The sequence below is a fragment of the Tachyglossus aculeatus genome, chromosome 15, assembly GCF_015852505.1.
Source record: "Tachyglossus aculeatus isolate mTacAcu1 chromosome 15, mTacAcu1.pri, whole genome shotgun sequence".
NCBI lineage: Eukaryota > Metazoa > Chordata > Mammalia > Monotremata > Tachyglossidae > Tachyglossus > Tachyglossus aculeatus.
The window spans coordinates 17,173,791-17,192,376 of record NC_052080.1 but is presented as its reverse complement, the minus strand read 5'-3'; the positions used below and the strand labels follow the sequence as shown (position 1 = coordinate 17,192,376).

At 46.1% G+C, this 18,586-nt stretch overlaps 1 protein-coding gene across 1 annotated transcript in view; it reads left to right on the top strand.

Annotated features, from left to right (window-relative positions):
* The window catches only part of TBCD (tubulin folding cofactor D), a 211,256-nt gene that overhangs the window by 117,552 nt on the left and 75,118 nt on the right, over window positions 1-18,586 (top strand). Inside the window, exon 15 of the mRNA XM_038757410.1 lies at window positions 14,592-14,649. Within this exon, the coding sequence (XP_038613338.1) occupies window positions 14,592-14,649 (58 nt within the window). The remainder of the gene's footprint in view (window positions 1-14,591; window positions 14,650-18,586) is intronic.

The following is an 18,586-nucleotide window of genomic DNA, read 5'->3' as shown; positions in this document are numbered from 1 at the left end:
AGATGCCACAATTATTGTTATTACTGTGTGACAATTGGGATCCCAACTGGTAAAGAGGGATAGAGGCAATGGCTCAGTAAAGCACTATGTTTATGATGAGGATGGTATTGGTTAAGCGCTCACTATGTTCCTGTACTGAGCGCTGGATATGTATATATGCACAGTGTGGAAGGGAATATCTTTCACCCTCTGCCTTTTCAGCCCCACTCTGGGCCTCCCAAACGGGCAGTGTCATCTTCGTAATTGAAGGCCTGCGATCTCTCTGCATCTAGATATCCACCTCCCCACCTATTTCCGTGGTTCTATTTAAGAAGGAGCCTTTCATCTCCCAGCCAGCCCCACCCAGTTGTGTGACCAACGCAGTTTGCCTCCTCCTAAGGAGACTTGCTGAATTTGCATGCTTGTGGTTACTGGCAACAACGATAAAGAGCCCTTTAGGGTCAGGACGGCTTTGTGCTTTGGGGTTGAGGAAACATTTCAGCCAGGTACGTTTGGGCTGCAATAAATTTCTCACAAAGGCTCCTCCTAGTCTGATTGTGGACCTTGTTTCCTTCCCTGGTCATAACGACTTAGCTTGAGGCCCTGGAGATCAAGTTGCTACCTTAGAGAGAGATAGAGAGAGAGAAAGCAGGTAAACTACAATAGGCAAACAGAACTCGACACATAATTTCATATGGTGTGTCAGCAAATATTGGTGGAGGGCCAGAGCGGTGATCACGTGACAGGTTTTTAAATTTCTTTTTTTTTTTAAATCTAGCCTTAGGTGTGTCGCTTCTTCACTTCTTGAAGAGTCATAATTTTGGCCACAAGCAAATTGTTCCTGCCTTTTGAAAATGCAGAACTCAGCACCATGGAGCAAAGCAGTAAAACCTCAATTTGCGAAGAAAGCAAACTGGGCATAAATAGAAATGTCACATTGGCGTTTTTGGCCGAGGTTGGGGCATTCTGGGTAGTGCGGGATATGGTTTCAGAGTGGTTAAGGCTGTTTTTCCAAGCATCCCTTAGGCTGGGCCTTTTGCGTGCCCTGCTGACCTTTTTTTAATCTTTCTGCTATTGAATTTGCACTGGGCTAGATCTGTTCTTTGGCATTGGGAGTAACTCCTGACCCTTTTAAGGGACTCGTTAGTTGTCGGTGATTATCCAGTCCTGAGTGTGGAGGGTTTTTGTTGTCCTTGTTGCTCAGGAAACGCAGAGAATCCCACCAACTTTTAAACCAGAAATTCCTCTTTCGCACCTTATGCAACACTGTCAAGGAAAGGCTGACCGGAAGTTTTAGGTGTTCCTTGAACCTATTCCTTCACTAGTTGTATCCACCCCAGCGCTTAGTACAGTGCCTGGCACATAGTAGGCACTTAACAAATACCACCATTATTGTTATTACTGGTTAGAAGAGATCTTGATTCATCCTTAGCATTTAAGGGCAAGTGTCAGTTCAATCAGTAGTATTTATGGAGTGCTTACTTTGTACTAAGCCCCTCTACTACATTGGAGGTAGTAGACACGATCCTTGCTCTTGAGGAGCTTACAGGCTAGCAGGGAGACAGTAAAATAAAGTAGGGGATGGGGAAAAAAACAAGTGTAAAACTATGTACAGAAGTGTTGCAGGGAGAGGGGGTAGGTGAGTATCTGAGTCCTTAGGGGATGAGGACTCAAGTTCCTTCGTGACACATGGGAGGGAAAATAGGGTGGGGAGATGAGAGATTAGTCACGGAAGGCTTCCTGGAGAAGATATGATGTCGTAAGGCCTTTGACGATCGGTAGAGTGATGGGTTGCCAGGTTTGAAGAATGGAGAGCGTTCCAGGCAGGAGAGAGACCTCTTGTGAGCGAGTTTCCCAGCAAGAGAGACAAGAGAGACACAGTGTTGCCTAGTGGAAAGCGCCCAGGCCTGGCAGTCCGAGGACCTGGGTTCTAATCCTGGCTCCCCTACTTGCCTGCTGAGGGATTTTGGTCAAATCACTTAATTTTTCTGTTCCTCAGTTACCTCATCTGTCAAATAGGCGTTAAGACTGTCCAACCCGATTAGCTTGCTTCTACTTCAGCGCTTAGTACAGTGGCTAGCACATAGTAAGGGCTTAACAAATACCATGAAGAAAAAAAAAACAAAAGAGTGAGGTACAGTTGTAGACTCATTCCCAATGGACAACCTGATCCAATTAAAGCAAGGAGCAGCCGAGTGGAGAAAAGGGATAGGATCGAAGCCAGGCCCCTCCAAACCATCATGGATGCCCTTCCGGCTCATGCAGAGGCCAGAGGTGGAGCAGGAGGAGGGGGTGACCGCAGCACTGCCCCCCACCAAAAAAATCTAGGACTCAGATTCCTGAGCGATCTCTCTGCCTTTCACCCTTCAAGCAGTTTGCACTTCACCCATCTCCATTTAGTTAAAAGAAGAGATGGGAGAGCTGGTGGGGGGGAACCTTGTAGCCCCATGTGTTTTGGCTTTGGGATTACCCCCAGAAGCTACTCCTACCTGACTTCCCAGCTCCCTGTGTTCAGATGGATTTCCCTATTCTGCAAGAGTGGTTTCCTATGTCCCTCCCTCTGGGATCGTCTTCCCTAATTAGTAATCCGAATGGGCTAGAGGATTAACGTCCTCTCGGCTTGAGAAATGCATCCTTCTCCCTTCCAGAGGGATGTGATCGCCCCGTTCTGGGCGTCCCAGTTTGGCGATCCAACCCCACGCAGGCGTTGTTTGCGGCGGGGCTGGTGATTCTCTCGGGTCCAGTCTAACTGGTTCCTTAGGGGCGCTGGTTCTACCCTTCCTGGCCCATCCCAACTGCAACACCACATTCCGTTCCAAAAAAGTTGGCAAAGTGGGTCATTTGGAGTGAGGTAAACCCCTGAGGCTGGCGCTGGCACGATGGGCCGGCCCTCCCCGACAGCACCTTCATTCAAGTATCATGAAAGGAACGTACTTTGAGGGTGACTTTTCTTTTCTCTAATATGGTCTTTGTTAAGAGCTTTTTATGTACCAGACACTCAGGTAGGTACAAGCTAATCAGGTGCGACACAGTCCACGTCCACCATGAGCCTCATTAATCCCCATTTTGCAGAGGAGGGAACGGAGGCCCAGAGAAGTCAATTGACTTACCCAGGGTCACACAGCAGACAAGTGGGGGAGCGGGCGTGGCTCAGTGGAAAGAGCACGGGCTTTGGAGTCAGAGGTCAGGGGTTCAAATTCCGGCTCCACCAGTTGTCAGCTGTGTGACTTTGGGTAAGTCACTTAACTTCTCCGTGCCTCAGTTACCTCATCTGTAAAATGGGGATTAAGACTGTGAGTCCCCCGTGGGACAACCTGATCACCTTGTAACCTCCCCAGTGCTTAGAACAGTGTAGTAAGTGCTTAATAAATGCCATCATTATTATTATTAGAACACAAGTCCTCTGACTCATGTTCTATCCACTAGGCCAAACTGCTTCTTGACCTGTTGATAATAAGCGATCCCTCCTCGCAGGGAAGGGTCACCTTTCTGACAGGTTTGAGTTTTCCTTTCTGCACTCTTTGGGGTTTATGAGGTCAAATAGAAGTGACCAGAGAACACCTTAATTTTTTCGTTTTGTTTTCTATTTTGTTTTTTTGTCCTTGTCTTTTACGTTACTATAGTGTTCTTTTGTTTCACCGCTCCTTCTGTGTTTGGTGACAGTCTTTCTTCCTGTTTGGTATTCTTAGATTGTTCGCTCAGGAGGGCTAATGGCCATATCTGGTTCTTTTCCAGCGCTTAGTAAACTGCTGTGCTCCCAGAAAGCACTTAGTACATACTATTACTATTTCTACTACCACCTCGACATTGTCCCCCTTTTTATATTTTATTATTTTTAATGGTATTTGTTAAATGCGTACTATATGCCAGGCACTGGACTAAGCACTGGGGTAGAGAAAAGCTAATCAGGTTGGGTGCAGTCCCTGTCCCATGTAGGGCTCACTGTCTTAATCCCCATTTTGCAGATGAGGCAACTGAGGCACAGAAAAGTGAAATGACTTGCCTAAGTTCATGCAGCAAACAAGTGGCGGAGCCACAGGTTCTCTGATGCCCAGCCCCGTGCTCAATCCACTAGGCCATGTGGCTTCTCCTGACAATGTAGCTTGCTGCCTCATCAGTCCATCCATGGTATTTATCGAGTACTTACTGTGTGCAGAGCACTGTACTAAGCACTTGGGAGAGGTCAGCATAACAGATTTGGTAGACATGGTACTTTCCCGGAAGGTGCTCCCAGCCTAGAGGAACATAAACTCATTGTGGGCAGGGAATGTGTCCGCTTATTGTTAAATTGTACTCTCCCAAAAGCCTAGTTCAGTGCTTTGCGCACAGTAAGCGCTCAATATGCACAACTGAATGAATGAATGAAACTGCTGACTAGTTTTAGCAGTTGGAAATTGGGCCTGAAATTTTGTTGTGAAAATACAAGAGCCGGACAAAACTGAGACTAGGATTGTGGCTGGTTGTTTTCTGGCCTGCCTTGATCTCTGGGCTTTCATGCCTGCACTGCTGTTAATCTGAATTTAATCTCTTGGGCCTTCCTTCCTTTGGCCAGCTGGGAAAGGGATTTTCCAACATGCCCAGTGTGATAAAGCCTATGTCTGCCCATGCCCCAACTCGTTAACTTTCAACCCCCCAGGGATAGGGATAGAATCTAATTCTCACTTTTCTTCTCTCCCAGCCCTTTGTACAGTGCCCTGCACCCAGTAGGCGCTTAATAATTATCACTGCTACCAGAATGGGGCCTGTTAGGGAGGGGCTTTTTTTCCCATTGGACCCCCACCACCCCCATACAAGTTGAATAGAGAGGATTCATTCGTTCAATTCATTCAGTTGTATTTACTGAGCACTGACTGTGTGTAGAGCACTGTACTATGTGCTTGGGAGAGTACAATATAACAGTAAGCAGACACTTTTCCTGCCCACAGCAAGCTTACAGTCTAGAGGGGGAGACAGACATTAATACAAAAAAAAAATTTCTGCAATAGGTGTATACTTCAGTGAGAGTGTGGGGAAATATAGATGTGTTTTATGGCAGTAAGAAATCCCCACAAAATGTAGAACAGCTAGTAGCTGTTCTCTCAAAAGGTTGGGGGCAAATTCTGGAGTGGAGTGGTGCTATGGACAGAAATTCCAAATCAGTGCCTCGGTTTCTCCATGGGATTGTCCTGTTTTTTTCACAAACTACCTGCAAAGTGGCATGGTGGTTAAAGCACAGGTTTGGAAGCCAGAAGGACCTGGGTTCTAGTCTTGGCTCTGCCCTTTGTCAGTTGTGTGACCCGGGACAAGTCACTCCCCTTCTCTGTGCCTCAGTTCTCTTGTCTGTAAAATGGGGATGAAGACTGTGAGCCCCACATGGAACAGGGACTGCATCCCACCTGATAACCTTGTATCTACCCCATTGGTTAGAACAGTGCTTGGCACATAGTAAGCACTTAACAAATTCCATAGTTATTATTGCGGGAGATGGAATCAGCATCCCCAGATCAGCCAGGAAGGAAGGTAGGGCGAGGAGGCCCTACTTTAAGTAGAAATGGAAGCCATCCAGGAGATGCTTTGTCTTCCAGACCAGATCCAGTGGCAAGACAGTTCATTGTGAAAGTGTGGACCTGCAGAACCAATGCCAGATGGGCATTTCTGCAGGGTCACTAGTGCCCAGAAGGCCAGAGGGAAGGCTTCAACTTGCAGCTAACTCTCCATATAAAAAGGGACATTTTTAAGATTCATGCACCATCCAGTCAGCTGTCCTTGAATGCTCTTAGAGAGATGTGTAATCTAGCTGTAAGCTACACTGTAGTTTATTAGCCTAGACTGTATATTTCCCTTCTAGGCTCTAAGATCCCCCTTTAGAATGTAAACTCCCCCTTTAGATTGTAAGCTCCATATGGATGGGAAATGTGTCTACCAACTCTGTTGCATTGTATTCTTCCAAGTACTTAGTGCAGTGCTCTGCACACAGTAAGTGCTCAATAATTACTGTAGATTGATGTCCATTTTGCATTTATAAAAATGGAAGCTCCTGGAAGGCAGTCAATGCATTTTCTGAAGCCCTAGACAACAACTCACTTTCTGTAATTCTTTAATGGCATTTGTTAAGTGCTTACTGTGTGCCAGATACTGCCCTAAGTACTGAGGTAGGTACAAAATACCCATTTGGTTACAGTCCATTTCCCACATGGGGCTCACAGTCTTAATCCCCATTTTACAGATAAGGGAACAGAGGACCAGAGCAATGAAGTGGCTTGCCCAAGGTCACACAGAAGACAAGTGGTGGAGCTGGGTTTAGAACTCACATCCTCTGACTCACAGGCCTAGGCTCTTTCCATTAGGCCACACTGCTTCTCCCTTTTCCATTTGGTCGGAAACCCACAGTCTTCCTCCACAACAAGCACTGGTGCCTTAGTGTGAGGAATAATGATTTCATTGAAGAGGACCTGTTCTTTGCTGAGAGCAGTGTGTAATTTAGAAACAATGAGGCACTTAAAGTTACTTCCCACCTACTCTAAACACCTGTTCCAAATGGAAATGAATTCAAAAGAGTATTTGGCAAGAAGTCCCTGCGCATCTCAACTGTAGATATTCAGTCAGAGTATCCCAGAGCCATTTTGCAAAACAGTAAAGAAAAACACGGCGCTCCAGATTGAGGTTGCTAAATTGGGCTTCAGTGTCACCTCCGAAATAGATTTCATCACCTGAAACTGTCGGGTAATAATCCAGTTCCTCTTGCCACCCCTGCAAGGAAAGCGAAGGAAACGCCAGGAAACTCATCTTTCATTCATTCATTCAATAATAATAATGATAGTGATGTTTGTTAAGCACTTAGTATGTGCCAGGCACTCTACTGAGCTCTGGGGTGGATACAGTCTCTGTCCCATGTGAGGCTCACAGTCTCAGTCCCCATTTTACAGATGAGGTAACTGAGGCATAGAGAAGTAAAGTGATTTGCCCAAGACCACACAGCTGGCAAGTAGTATTTATTGAGCACTTATTGTGTGCAGAGCACTCTACTGAGTGATTGGGAGAGTACAACATAGCGACAAACAGCCTTGGCACCCGCTCACGCTCCCGTGAGGGAAAGGCTGGCAGTGGGGTTTTCCTCCTGCTCAGCCCCACTGAGGACACACAGTGCATGCTGTGTGGGAGTGCGGGCAGCTTCCCCCTCCCTGGGGTGGTGCCCTGTTTGTGCCAAGGAGAAGGGGTGGGCGTGGCGGTCGGTTCAACCCAGAGAGCTTTGCTGCAGGGCAAGAGCAGCTTGCCGAATCCGGAGCCATGGAGCGTGGCTCAGAGCTACGACTTATTCTCCACGTTACTTCATGGCACAGCCGACACAGGTGAAAAGAAATCCCTTCGCGGGTGGAACTTGGGCATTGAGAAGCAGCGTGGCTTAGTGGAAAGAGCCCGGGCTTGGGAGTCGGAGGTCATGGATTCAAATCCCGGCTCCGCCGCTTGTCAGCTGTGTGACTTTGGGCCAGCCATTTAACTTCTCTGTGCCTCAGTTCCTTCATCTGTTAAATGGGATCACCTTGTGTCCTCCCTAGCACTTAGAACAGTGCTTTGCACGTAGTAAGCGCTTAACAAATGCCATTGTTATACTGGGATTCAGTATATCGCAGTTGCTGCTGTGGCCAAGCCCAGAGACTTTTCCATGCTCCATTTCCGGGGCACGAGGGCTATCTCCTCAGCTATTTTGGGAGTCCCACTTCCAGGGGCGGCAGCTCCGGTCCTGTCCCCCACCAAGTTCTCCCTAGAAAACCAGAGATCTCGTATCCCATCCGAATTGTATGGAGCCGGCAGGACTGGGAGATTTTAAGGCTAGATGCTAAAGCTGAACTAAAGATTCCCTGGAAGAAAGTCTTGACCTAACCGGGGAAGATATTGGCTGAAAAACTGGAGCAAGTCCTGGTAAAGGGGGGAGGCAGTGCAGTGGACGTTTTGTTGCGCAAAACTACGGACAAAAGCTTTGAAAAGCGGGCTAATAGGTTATTCTTCTTCAGACCTGGCTGCAAATCAGGCCATGTGAGCCACAAGCAAGTTGAGGCATGTATCTTCATTTGACTTTAACCAAAAATCCTCCTAGAGTTTGACACAAACTGTTCCTCTCTGTTAGGAAATCCTGGTGGAGTATCACATAAACTCCTCCAGCGAAAGCAAACAGGTGAAGACGCCTTAAACACGTTTCGGCTTACACCAATGTTGCTTTCATGGCGAGTCTGCAGGATTACTGCCCGGGTGCCCGCCTTTTAAGTGTGAAATGAACCCAAATGATTAACCAGCAGGTTGGGTTTTTAATCTTTGGGTTTCCAGCTTTAGAGGGTAAAATGTGACACCCGGGTTGCCTTGTGGGTGCAGCTGAACCGAAGGAAAATTGGCAAGCGCCGCCATGTCGTGGTTTAATCAAGGTTTGGGGAACCTGTGTGCACTAAACATAGACCAGGGGCAGAGTTCAGAAACCCGACAACCGGTGATTAGGTAGTCAGGTTGGCAAGTGTGGGACTCCAGGGGATTACAAATAGTCTAAAGCAAGACAATGTTGGTGGCCTGACGGCCTCTTACGGGCACGGGCCTGCGCGTCGGAAGACGTGGGTTCTAATGCCGCTCTACCCCTCGACTGCCGTGTGACTTTGGAAGTTGCTTGACTTCTCCGTGCCTCAGTTCCCTCATCTGTAAAATAGGCATTAAGACTGTGAGGCCCATGTGGGACAGAGTCTGTGTCCAGCATGATAAACCTGTGTCTACCCTGGTGCTTAGGATGGTGCTTGACACAAGAAGCAGCATGGCCTAGAGGAAAGAGCCCGGGCTTGGGAGTCAGAGGCCATGGGTTCAAATCCCAGCTCCACCACTTGTCAGCTGTGTGACTTTAGGCAAGTCACTTAACTTCTCTGGACCTCAGTTACCTCATCTGTAAAATGGGGATTAAGACTGTGAGCCCCACGTGGGACAACCTGATAACTTGTATCTATCCCAGTGCCTGGCACATAGTAAGCGCTTAACAATTACCATCATCATCATAGTAGGTGCTTAACAAATTCAGTAATAATGATAATAAGAGCTCAGAGGGACACCTGCAGGCAGGGGATAGGAGGCAGAAGAAAAGCTAGTGAAAGAAACCAAACAGATAAGGGGAAAAGCAGGAGAGAAAGGTGCTAGTAAAACCAAGGTTAGTATATTCAGGAGAAGGGAGTGATTCACAGTGTCAGAGGCCACTGAAAAGTCAAGGTAGATTAGGATAGAATCAACTTACTTGAAAATACATTTCAGATGAGTTGGCGCTTTAAAGCCTTGAAGCCTAAATTTGCGTCTTTAAAGAAACGTACCCATAGTTACTCTCATAATTGCCTTGAGTGCATAATTGTCTCCCTCCTCCTTGATTTTTCAGGAGGAAATAAAGGATTATTTTTGTAAGCAGGGATAGCACTGAATGCTGGAATAGGAAGAGAAGAGTCAGAATACACTAGGTTGTGCTAACTCCCTCTAAACTGTGAGCTCCTTGTGGGCAGGGAATGTATCTCCCAACTTGGTTGTAGTGCATGCTCCCAAGCTCTGCACACAGTAAGCACCTAACAATTAGGATTGATTGACTGGTATTGATTGTCAGTGAAGGGGAGGGACTTTCTTCAATGAGAAGGCAAATTCTGGAGAAGGGTGGGGTATTACTAAAATGCACTGAGTGTCTACTGTATGTAGGACTTGGGAGAGGGGAAGAGAGATTAAGCCTCAAGAGCTCTCTTGCCTTTCTTTTCCTTTTCCCTTCCCTTCTTTCCCCTTTTCTTTTTTCTCCTGTTTCCCTTATTGCTAGATTTAATTCTTTTATGAGTTAAATGTAATATCCCTCCCCTATTTGGTTTCCAAAAGTGGGGCAATTATGCCAGTGAATATGGTATTTTTCCATTTGGGGGGGGAGTCTGCTCATCAGTCAACCATATTTACTGAATGCTTACTGTGTACCTAGCATGTTACTAAACACTTGGGAGAGTACAGTATAACAGAGTTGGAAGACAGGTTTCCTGCCCACAATAAGGTTACAGTCTGCGGCGGGGGACAGATATTAATATACATGAATATTAATAATGCTCATAATAATGATAATGCTCATAATAGTAATGACAGTATTTATTAAGCACTTACTCTGTGGTAAGCAAGGGAGATAATACTATTACATCAGATGTAGCCCCTGCCCTACATGGGGTTTGCAATCTTCCCAGCAAGTACTCTGTCCCATTTTACAGATAAGGAAACTAAGGCACTCAGGGTTAAAGTGACTTGCCCAAGGTCCTGCAGCAGGCAAATTAGCAGGCGGGTAGCAGGGCTGGTACTAGAACCCGGGTCCCGCGACTCCAAGTCCCCTGCTATTTTCCGGAGGCAATTCTGCTCATGGTTTTGGACTCGACTTGAATTTCTTGAAATAGACTATTAGCTCCTTGTGGGAAGGGACTGTGTCTACCAACGTAATGTTCTGCCCACAGCACACACTCAGTACCATCGATAGAAAAAAAACAACTGAAAATGGTAAGTGCTAGGGAAAGCACCACAAAAATCATGAGACCCATCTTTGGCCCATAGAGAGCTCACCCTGTAATAGGAGATGGAATTTGAAACAGCTCAGGAGTCTTGGAGTTTAACAGAGAAGGCTCGGAGGAGGTGGGATTTTCGGAGGACTTGGCCAGCGGGAGCTGTGGTCTGTTAGATCAGGCGGGAGTTAATTTCAGGCTATGGTGGAGGGGATGGCTAAGAAGGTTGGCTTCAGAGGAGCCATGAAAGCGAGCTTAGGGGTAGCGGGTGCAAGGAGCTGATACGTGAGGTGGGGAGGGTCGATGCAGAGGTGATTGTGTGCAGATTTGGCTCGATGCTGAGGGAAATCGAGAAACCGGCCCACTGGCGTTATGCCAGCCCACTGGGGCTAGGCCAGTGGTGGTATGGGTTTCTGATCAGAGACCCATTTAGGTGTCTTGTGAGTTGGACCTCTGAAGGAGGAGGTGGCCTGTGAATGAAGGAAGTGATACGGACAACAATGGCTGCCGGATCACAATGTAGGCGCTAGACCGTGGTCACTTGGGCCACAGACGAATCTTGTACTTAAAAATCAAACCTTTGTGTGGACTTGGCAGTGTGCTCACCCCTGACTCTGTATTTGTTATGCTCCATCACTGCAGGAATAAGACAAGGTGGGGAAGAAAGAGTGAGTGGCAATATATAAACTACCCGGCTATAATCATTAATAGTAACGTAATAACTGTGGCATGTGATAAGCATTTTCTCGGTGCCAGGTACTGTACTAAGCGCTGGGGATACAAGATACTCAGATCGGACGCAGTCCCTGTCCCACATGGAGCCCACAGTCCAAACCCATGTGGATTTCGCAGAGAAGCAGCATGGCCTGGTGGAAAGAGCACCGGCCTGAGAGTCAGAGGACGTGGATTCCAATCCCAGCTCTGCCACTTACCTGCTTTGTGACCTTGGTCAACTCACTTAACTTCTGTCTGCCTCAGTTCCCTCATCTGTAAAATGGGGATTAAGACTGTGAGCCCCATGTTTTGTTTTGTTGTCTGTCTCCACTTTCTAGACTGGAAGCCCATAGTTGGGTAGGGACCGTCTCTATATGTTGCCTATTTGTACTTCCCAAGCACTTAATACAGTGCTCTGTACACAGTAAGTGCTCAATAAATACAATTGAATGAGTTAATTAATTAATTAAAAGGAAAAAATGGGAGAGCAGGTATATAATCCCCACTTTAAAGATGAGGAAACTGAGACACAGAGAATTTAATAATTATGGTTCTTATTAAGCCCTTAATAATAATAAAAATAATAATAATAATAATGGTATTTGGTAAGAGCTTACTCTTTGCCAAGCACTGATCTAAGCGCTGGGGTAGATACAAAGTAATCAGGTTGTCCCACATGGGGCTCACAGTCTTAATCCCCATTTTACAGATGAGGTACTGAGGCACAGAGCAGTCACACAGCTGATCAGTGGTGGGGTCAGGATCAGAACCCACAACCTCTGACTCCCAAGCCTGGGCTCTTTCCACTAAGCCATGCTGCTGCTTAAATGCTAAGTGCTGGGATGGGTACAAGCAAATCAGGTTAGATACAGTCCCTGTCCCAGGCAACTGTCCCAGGAACTGTTCCTGTTCCATGTGTCAGGTATTCTGCATAACTGATTCAGGCAAAATGGCGATACATCTTGAGGAGAGGTTGAGGAATGTAACTGGTAGGTTTCTAGTGAAGCAGCACAGCCTATATTGGAAAGAGCCCAGGCCTAGGATTCAGAGGACCTGGATTCTGATCTAATATAATGGGGTTGGGATTTTGGGTGAGATCCAACAGCCCCATTTAAAGGAGCATTTATCAGTAGAACTGACTCCGATTGTTTATGGTACCTGCCCCCCATCCCAGAAGAAATCCATTCCCGCCCAATTTCTGGATACCGGATGATCCCATCTTTAAAGGTTTGGTGTTGTATTTTCCAAAACAGGCCCTCACTCACTCTTCACCTACTGAAATTCTGGTCCCAATGCAGTTGAGGCAGACTGTTCTGCTCAAGCCTCCAACCTGCCATATTAAAATGATTAAAACATTTCTGTTATGAAATCCAAAGCCCTTCCCACAACTCATTCCGCCCTCTCATCCCAAGCTGGGTGGTTTTTCCACTCCATCCGCCGCTGGTTTTGTGCTTGAGGGTTTTTAAGAGACACATCAGTGGGGCACTTGGCCTCTGCTGGATCATTTGAGATGAATTCTCGCACGTTTCAGTGTCTGATCCTTACCTGTGCCATGGGGGTGGCTATTGGCTTTATAAAAGAAAGACTGCCATCTTAGAGACCTACCTAACCCCTGACCCCAAATCAGAAAGCAATAAAAGAAAAAGCCCAGGTCAGCGGCTCTGAAAATCCCTGTGAAGGTTGTGCAAATCCATCTTTTCCCTCAGTGGATTTTCACCTTCTGCCTTTGGATCTCAGCTCTTCCTTTTGCCTCCCCGACACCAGATCTGGTGGGCTGGGCTCGTTCCCACGATCAGGATGTTCAAACTGCGCTGCCCCAAAGAACTCAGACCTGTCCTTGAGTTCAGCTTCCCCAAACCCCATGGCCATCGTCTGAGATGAGCCAATCTCCACCTGGCTCAGACGTATTTGTTTGTGGGGAACGTAAAGCCCCCCTCACCCCTTCTGGGCTACACGGAGCTCCGGTAGGCCCACACCCCAACATGTAGGCATTGGCCAGAATTTCAGTGGCGATGATGACCCTGTAGAGTGTAAGCAGGGAACATGTCTGACAACTCTGTTTTATTAAACTCTCCCAAGCATCTCATACGGTGCTCTGCAATACAGTAAGTCCTCAATAAATAGGATTTGATTGATACCTCCATGAGTTTGTGCCAGCGCTTAGAGCAGTGCTTGGCACATAGTAAGCGCTTAACTAATACCAAAATTATTATTATCTGTGGCCCCTGAAGTATTGCCCCAACAAGTCAAGTGGGCCCTTGATTGCTTTTGAGGGTGCCAGGCAGAGGGAAGGAAGGGTTTTCTTTGGACTCTGCTGCTCATGGCACATTGTGCAACTCTCTTCTTTTGAATAGACCTTTGTGCTTCTGAGTGGGTTTTATTTTCTCCTTCTGCATGCTCAACTGGCCATATTTATTGTTAATAATAAACAGAGAACAAAAAGGACTTATTTTAGATTTGGATCTTCTAGGAGTGGATTGGCTCCAGGAATAGGTGAACAGTGCTTTTCTATTTTTTTATTAGTATTTTTTATTTCTTTCTCAGTATGATAGCTGGAGGACAGGCCTTCTCAACCTACAAAAGGCAGGGTGTCAAAGAGATACAGGCATTCCGCAACTCCTCTCGTTGGGAAAACAGCGGTGTTAGCTCCTAGGCTGAAAGTTCTTTGTGGTCAGGAAATGTGTCTGTTATATTGTTATGGTGTCCTCTCCCAAGCCCTTAGTACAGTGCTCTGCACACAGGAAGCGCTCAGTAAAACCATTGATGGATTGGTTGGAGAGAACCAAAATGTATTTGGTGGTCCTGTCAGTATTGCTGTTTCTTTATAGTACTTGGCCAGATAAACACAATTTTCCTCACTGTCTCATAATAATTTTGTAATATTAAGGATCACCTTAAACGCTGCTGCAAAATACACTGGCAAATAATGATAATGATAATAATTGTTACTTATTAAGTGCTTACTATGTGCCAAGCACTGTTCTAAGCACTGGGGTGGATAATCAGGTTGGACACAGCCCCTCCCACATAAGGCTCACACTCTTAATCTCCATTTTGCAGATAAGGTCACTGAGGCCCAGAGAAGTGAAGTGACTTTCCCGAGGTCACAAAGCAGTCATGTGGTGGAGCTGGGATTAGAACCCAGATCCTTCTGATACGCAAGCCCACGCCTCTATCCACTAAGCCACGCTGCTTCTGTTGTTAATAGCTCTCCTACAGAATATCAAAATGAGTTTAAGTCTTCACCCTTGAAAGTCAGTACATTTCCCTAAACTTGCCAAATGATTGGGAAGCTGTTTCCTCGAGGGAAATACCCTATTTGGTAACATTCAGGCCAACCCTATGCATTTCTAAATTGCTTTTAAGTTAATGACGTCTTTTTCTCCTTTCTAGCGCTCTGGTGATAGCTGCGGTATTTGACAGGGATATCAACTGCCGAAGAGCTGCCTCTGTAAGTCCCTTCACGTTTAAATTTCATTTTCTTTCAACAAACAATTTTCCATCATCTGCCCTTGTTTGAGGCACAGCGAGGCCTAGCAGAAAGAGCCCAGTTCTGGGATCAGGTGACTTGGGTTCTGATTCCGGCTGTGTCACTTGCCTGCTGGGTGACCTTGGACAAATCGCTTCACTTTTCTGGGCCTCAATCACCTCATCTGTAAAATGGGGAGTCAGCACCTAATCTCTCTACCCCCTTAGACTGTGCGTCCCACTGCATAGACGGGCTCTACCTCCTGCGAATCGTACAGGGTGGGGCACCTAGTGCGTGCTTAACAAATACCACAGTTTTTATTATTGATCATTGAAGAGATGAAGCTGACTGTAAATTGTGGATTTCCAGTTGACACTAAGGATGGCTGTATCATTGTCATTACGGCATTGTTAAGGAGACCATTGGGAGTGGTCCCTTCTGGCTCGTGGCTTGGTCCTTGGTGTCCAGTTCTCTTGCCTTGGGCATTTGGATACCTGCGTGGCTCAGTGGAAAGAGCCCGGGCTTTGGAATCAGAGGTCATGGGTTCAAATCCCGGCTCCAGCAGCTATCAGCTTTGGGCAAGTCATTTAACTTCTCTGTGCCTCAGTTACCTCATCTGTAAAATGGGGATTAAAACTGTGAGCCCTCCGTGGGACAACTGGATCACCTTGTAACCTCCCCAGCGCTTAGAACAGTGCTTTGCACATAGTAAGCGCTTAACAAATACTATTATTATTATTATTAAATGGGCAACCTGGGCTATTCACAGATGACTTCTCAGTGCACTGCAGTGTCCATGGTCTACCAACTCTGTTGTATTGTGCTATTCTTTCCCAAGCTAACTTCATCTAAGCTTTAGATAAACCTTGAGCCATTTTTCCTGGGGAAACTTTAATCTGTTCTTTGGCACCAGGCAGGGCTTTCGAGGGCAAAATTTAGGAGACGTTCCTGGCGTTTTCCGGCACCTCCCCTCAGCCATCTTGGCCACAGATGAGGGTGGAAAATGGCAATCTTTGGAGGAGCCAAAAGCATCGGAATATTCTGATCAGTAATTAGTCCTGCAGTATTCTCATCATAGCTTCAGGCTAACCTTGCCTACACCAGACCTCTTAGGGCCAGCCTTAATTGCATTCTTCTGCTTGTTGAGGAAAACCTGCAAGAGGAAGTGGCATCTATTCAAGGAAGAATAAGGAAAACCCAGGGAGACCTTCTGTAATTATGTTTGGAATCAGGCAGCTCCTTAATCAGAGGGGAAGCAGCCTGGCCTAGAGGAAAGAACACAGGCCGGGAGTTAGAGGACCTGGGTTCTAATCCCAGCTCCACTGCTTGTCTGCTGTGTGACCGTGGACAAGTCTCTTCACTTCTCTGGGCTTCAGTTTCCTCATCTGTAAAATGGGGATTCAGTCTGAGCCCCATGTGGGGCAGGGACTGTGTCCAATCTGATTATCTTGTATTTAATCCCATCACTCAATACAGTGCTTAACACACAGTAAGTGCAAAATAAGTAAATAAAATAAGTGCAAAATGGGAGGCCTTCCCAGACTGAGCCCCCTCCTTCTTCTCCCCCTCCTCCCCCTCCCCATCCCCCCGCCTTGCCTCCTTCCCCTCCCCACAGCACCTGTATATATATATATATATATATATATACATATATATACAGCACCTGTATATATATGTTTGTACATATTTATTACTCTATTTTACTTGTACATCTTTATTCTATTTATTTTATTTTGTTAATATGTTTTGTTGTTTGTTTTGTTGTCTGTCTCCCCCTTCTAGACTGTGAGCCCGCTGTTGAGTAGGGACCCTCTCTATATGTTGCCAACTTGTACTTCCCAAGCACTTAGTACAGTGCTCTGCACACAGTAAGCACTCAATAAATACGATTGAATGAATGAATGAAAGTACCATGAAACCAGAAGGAATAGGGAACCAAACCTCAGATGGATAGTATTAATTGAGGTGGGCATGTTCTGAACAGCGCAAGGTACCATGGCTGTATATTTGCACATTTCCACATTTTTTTGTGGTATTTGTTAAGCTCTTACCATGTGCCAGGCACTGTACTCAGCATGGGGTAGATACAAGGTAATCAAGTTGGACACAGTCCCTGTTCCACATGGGGCTCAGTTTAAATTCCCATTTTCCAGATGAGGTAGCAGAGCAACGGAGAAGTTAAGTGACTTGACTGAGGTTACACAGCAGAAACGTGGCAGAGCCGGGACTGGAACCCAGGTCCTTCTGACTCCCAGTCCTGTGCTCTATCCACTAGGTCCCTCAGCTTCTCATTTGTCCCGATGAGTTGAAAAGCGAGGGAAGGTTTGGGGTGTGCTTTCCACCATGGCACCCCCTAATCAGCCTTTCACTGGACTCTGTGTTTTAAGGGGGACCAGTCTGCAGGGCAAACTGAGCGCAGTGAAAGATCCATCAGAATTTGAATTATTGCTATGCTTGCTCTTTGTTAAACTCTAAAAGCGGGAATTGGGATCCATTCGGCATCGTGGCCTAATGGACAGAGCATGGGCCTGGCAGTCGCAGGGACCTAGGTGCCACTTATTCATTCATTAGTTCAATCGCATGTATTGAGCGCTTACTGTGTGCAGAGCACTGTACTAAGCGCTTGGGAAGTACAAGTTGGCAACATATAGAGACGGTCCCTCCCCAACAGCAGGCTCACAGTCTAGAAGGGGGAGACAGACGACAAAACAAAACATATTAACAAAATAAAATAAATAGAATAAATATGTACAAATAAAATAAATAGAGCAATAAATACGTGCATACATATACAGGTGCTGTGGGGAGGGGAAGAGGTAAGGCCGGGGGGATAAGGAGGGGGCTCGGAAGGAGGGGGCTCAGTCTGGGAAGGTCTTGGGCAAGTCACTTCACTTCTCTGAGCCTCAGTTAACTCATCTGTAAAATGGAGATGAAGACTGTGAGCCTCACGTGGGACAACCTGATTGTTTCTATCCCAGTGCTTAGAACAGTGCTTGGCACATAGTAAGCGCTTAACAAATACCAACATTATTATTATTATTATTATCTGTGCCTCAGGTACCCCATCTGGAAAATGGGGATTAAGACTGCAAGCCCCATTTGGGACAGGGACTCTGTCTAACCTGATTTGCTTGTATCCACCCCAGTACTTAGAATACAGAACCTAGCGCATAATAAGAAATTAACAGATACAATCATCATTGTAATTATTGAGCAGGAGCCTTTCTGCTATTTCACTCCGAGCTCATTTGTTTTCCCATTCCTTACTTCTTTTAGTCCTGGCCTTTTGTCTCCAGAGAGCGGATTGAGGGGGGAGGTCTGTCACTTATTTCACAGTAGGTGAATTCAGTCTCAGGAACCATTGTCTAGACCTGCACTTCTAGCTTGCTGTGGGCAGAGAACATTTCTGCCAACTCTTTTGGATTGGATTGTCCCAAGTGCTTTGTACAGTGCTCTGCACACAGTAAGCGCTCAAATACCATTGATTGATTTTGAGAATATTATTTTATCATACTGGCCCAGCAGTTCTGCAGTAAAGTCTCATGGTAACTATTCGGAAGAGTTGTTAAATCTGGGTTTGTTAATTAATACTGACTTGTCTGTCTCCTTTTTGTTCTGGACTGTAAGCTCCCTGTCAGCAAGATTTGCCCCTACTAATCACTCTCCCAATCAGGTAGTACTGTGCCCTGCAGACAGTAAGACCTCAGTAAACACCAACGATAGATTGATGACAAGAGAAAACAGAATCTCATATGGAGCACTAGTAAAGTCAGAGCATGTATAGCTAATGAGAGTCGGAGTGTGGGGAATAAAATAATTGAACAAATAGGTTTTTCTTTTAATTTTAAAAAAAGAGATGCTCTTTTTTTTTTGCAAAAGTAGTTAGAGAGCATGTAAATAGTCAGAAACTCAGTGACCT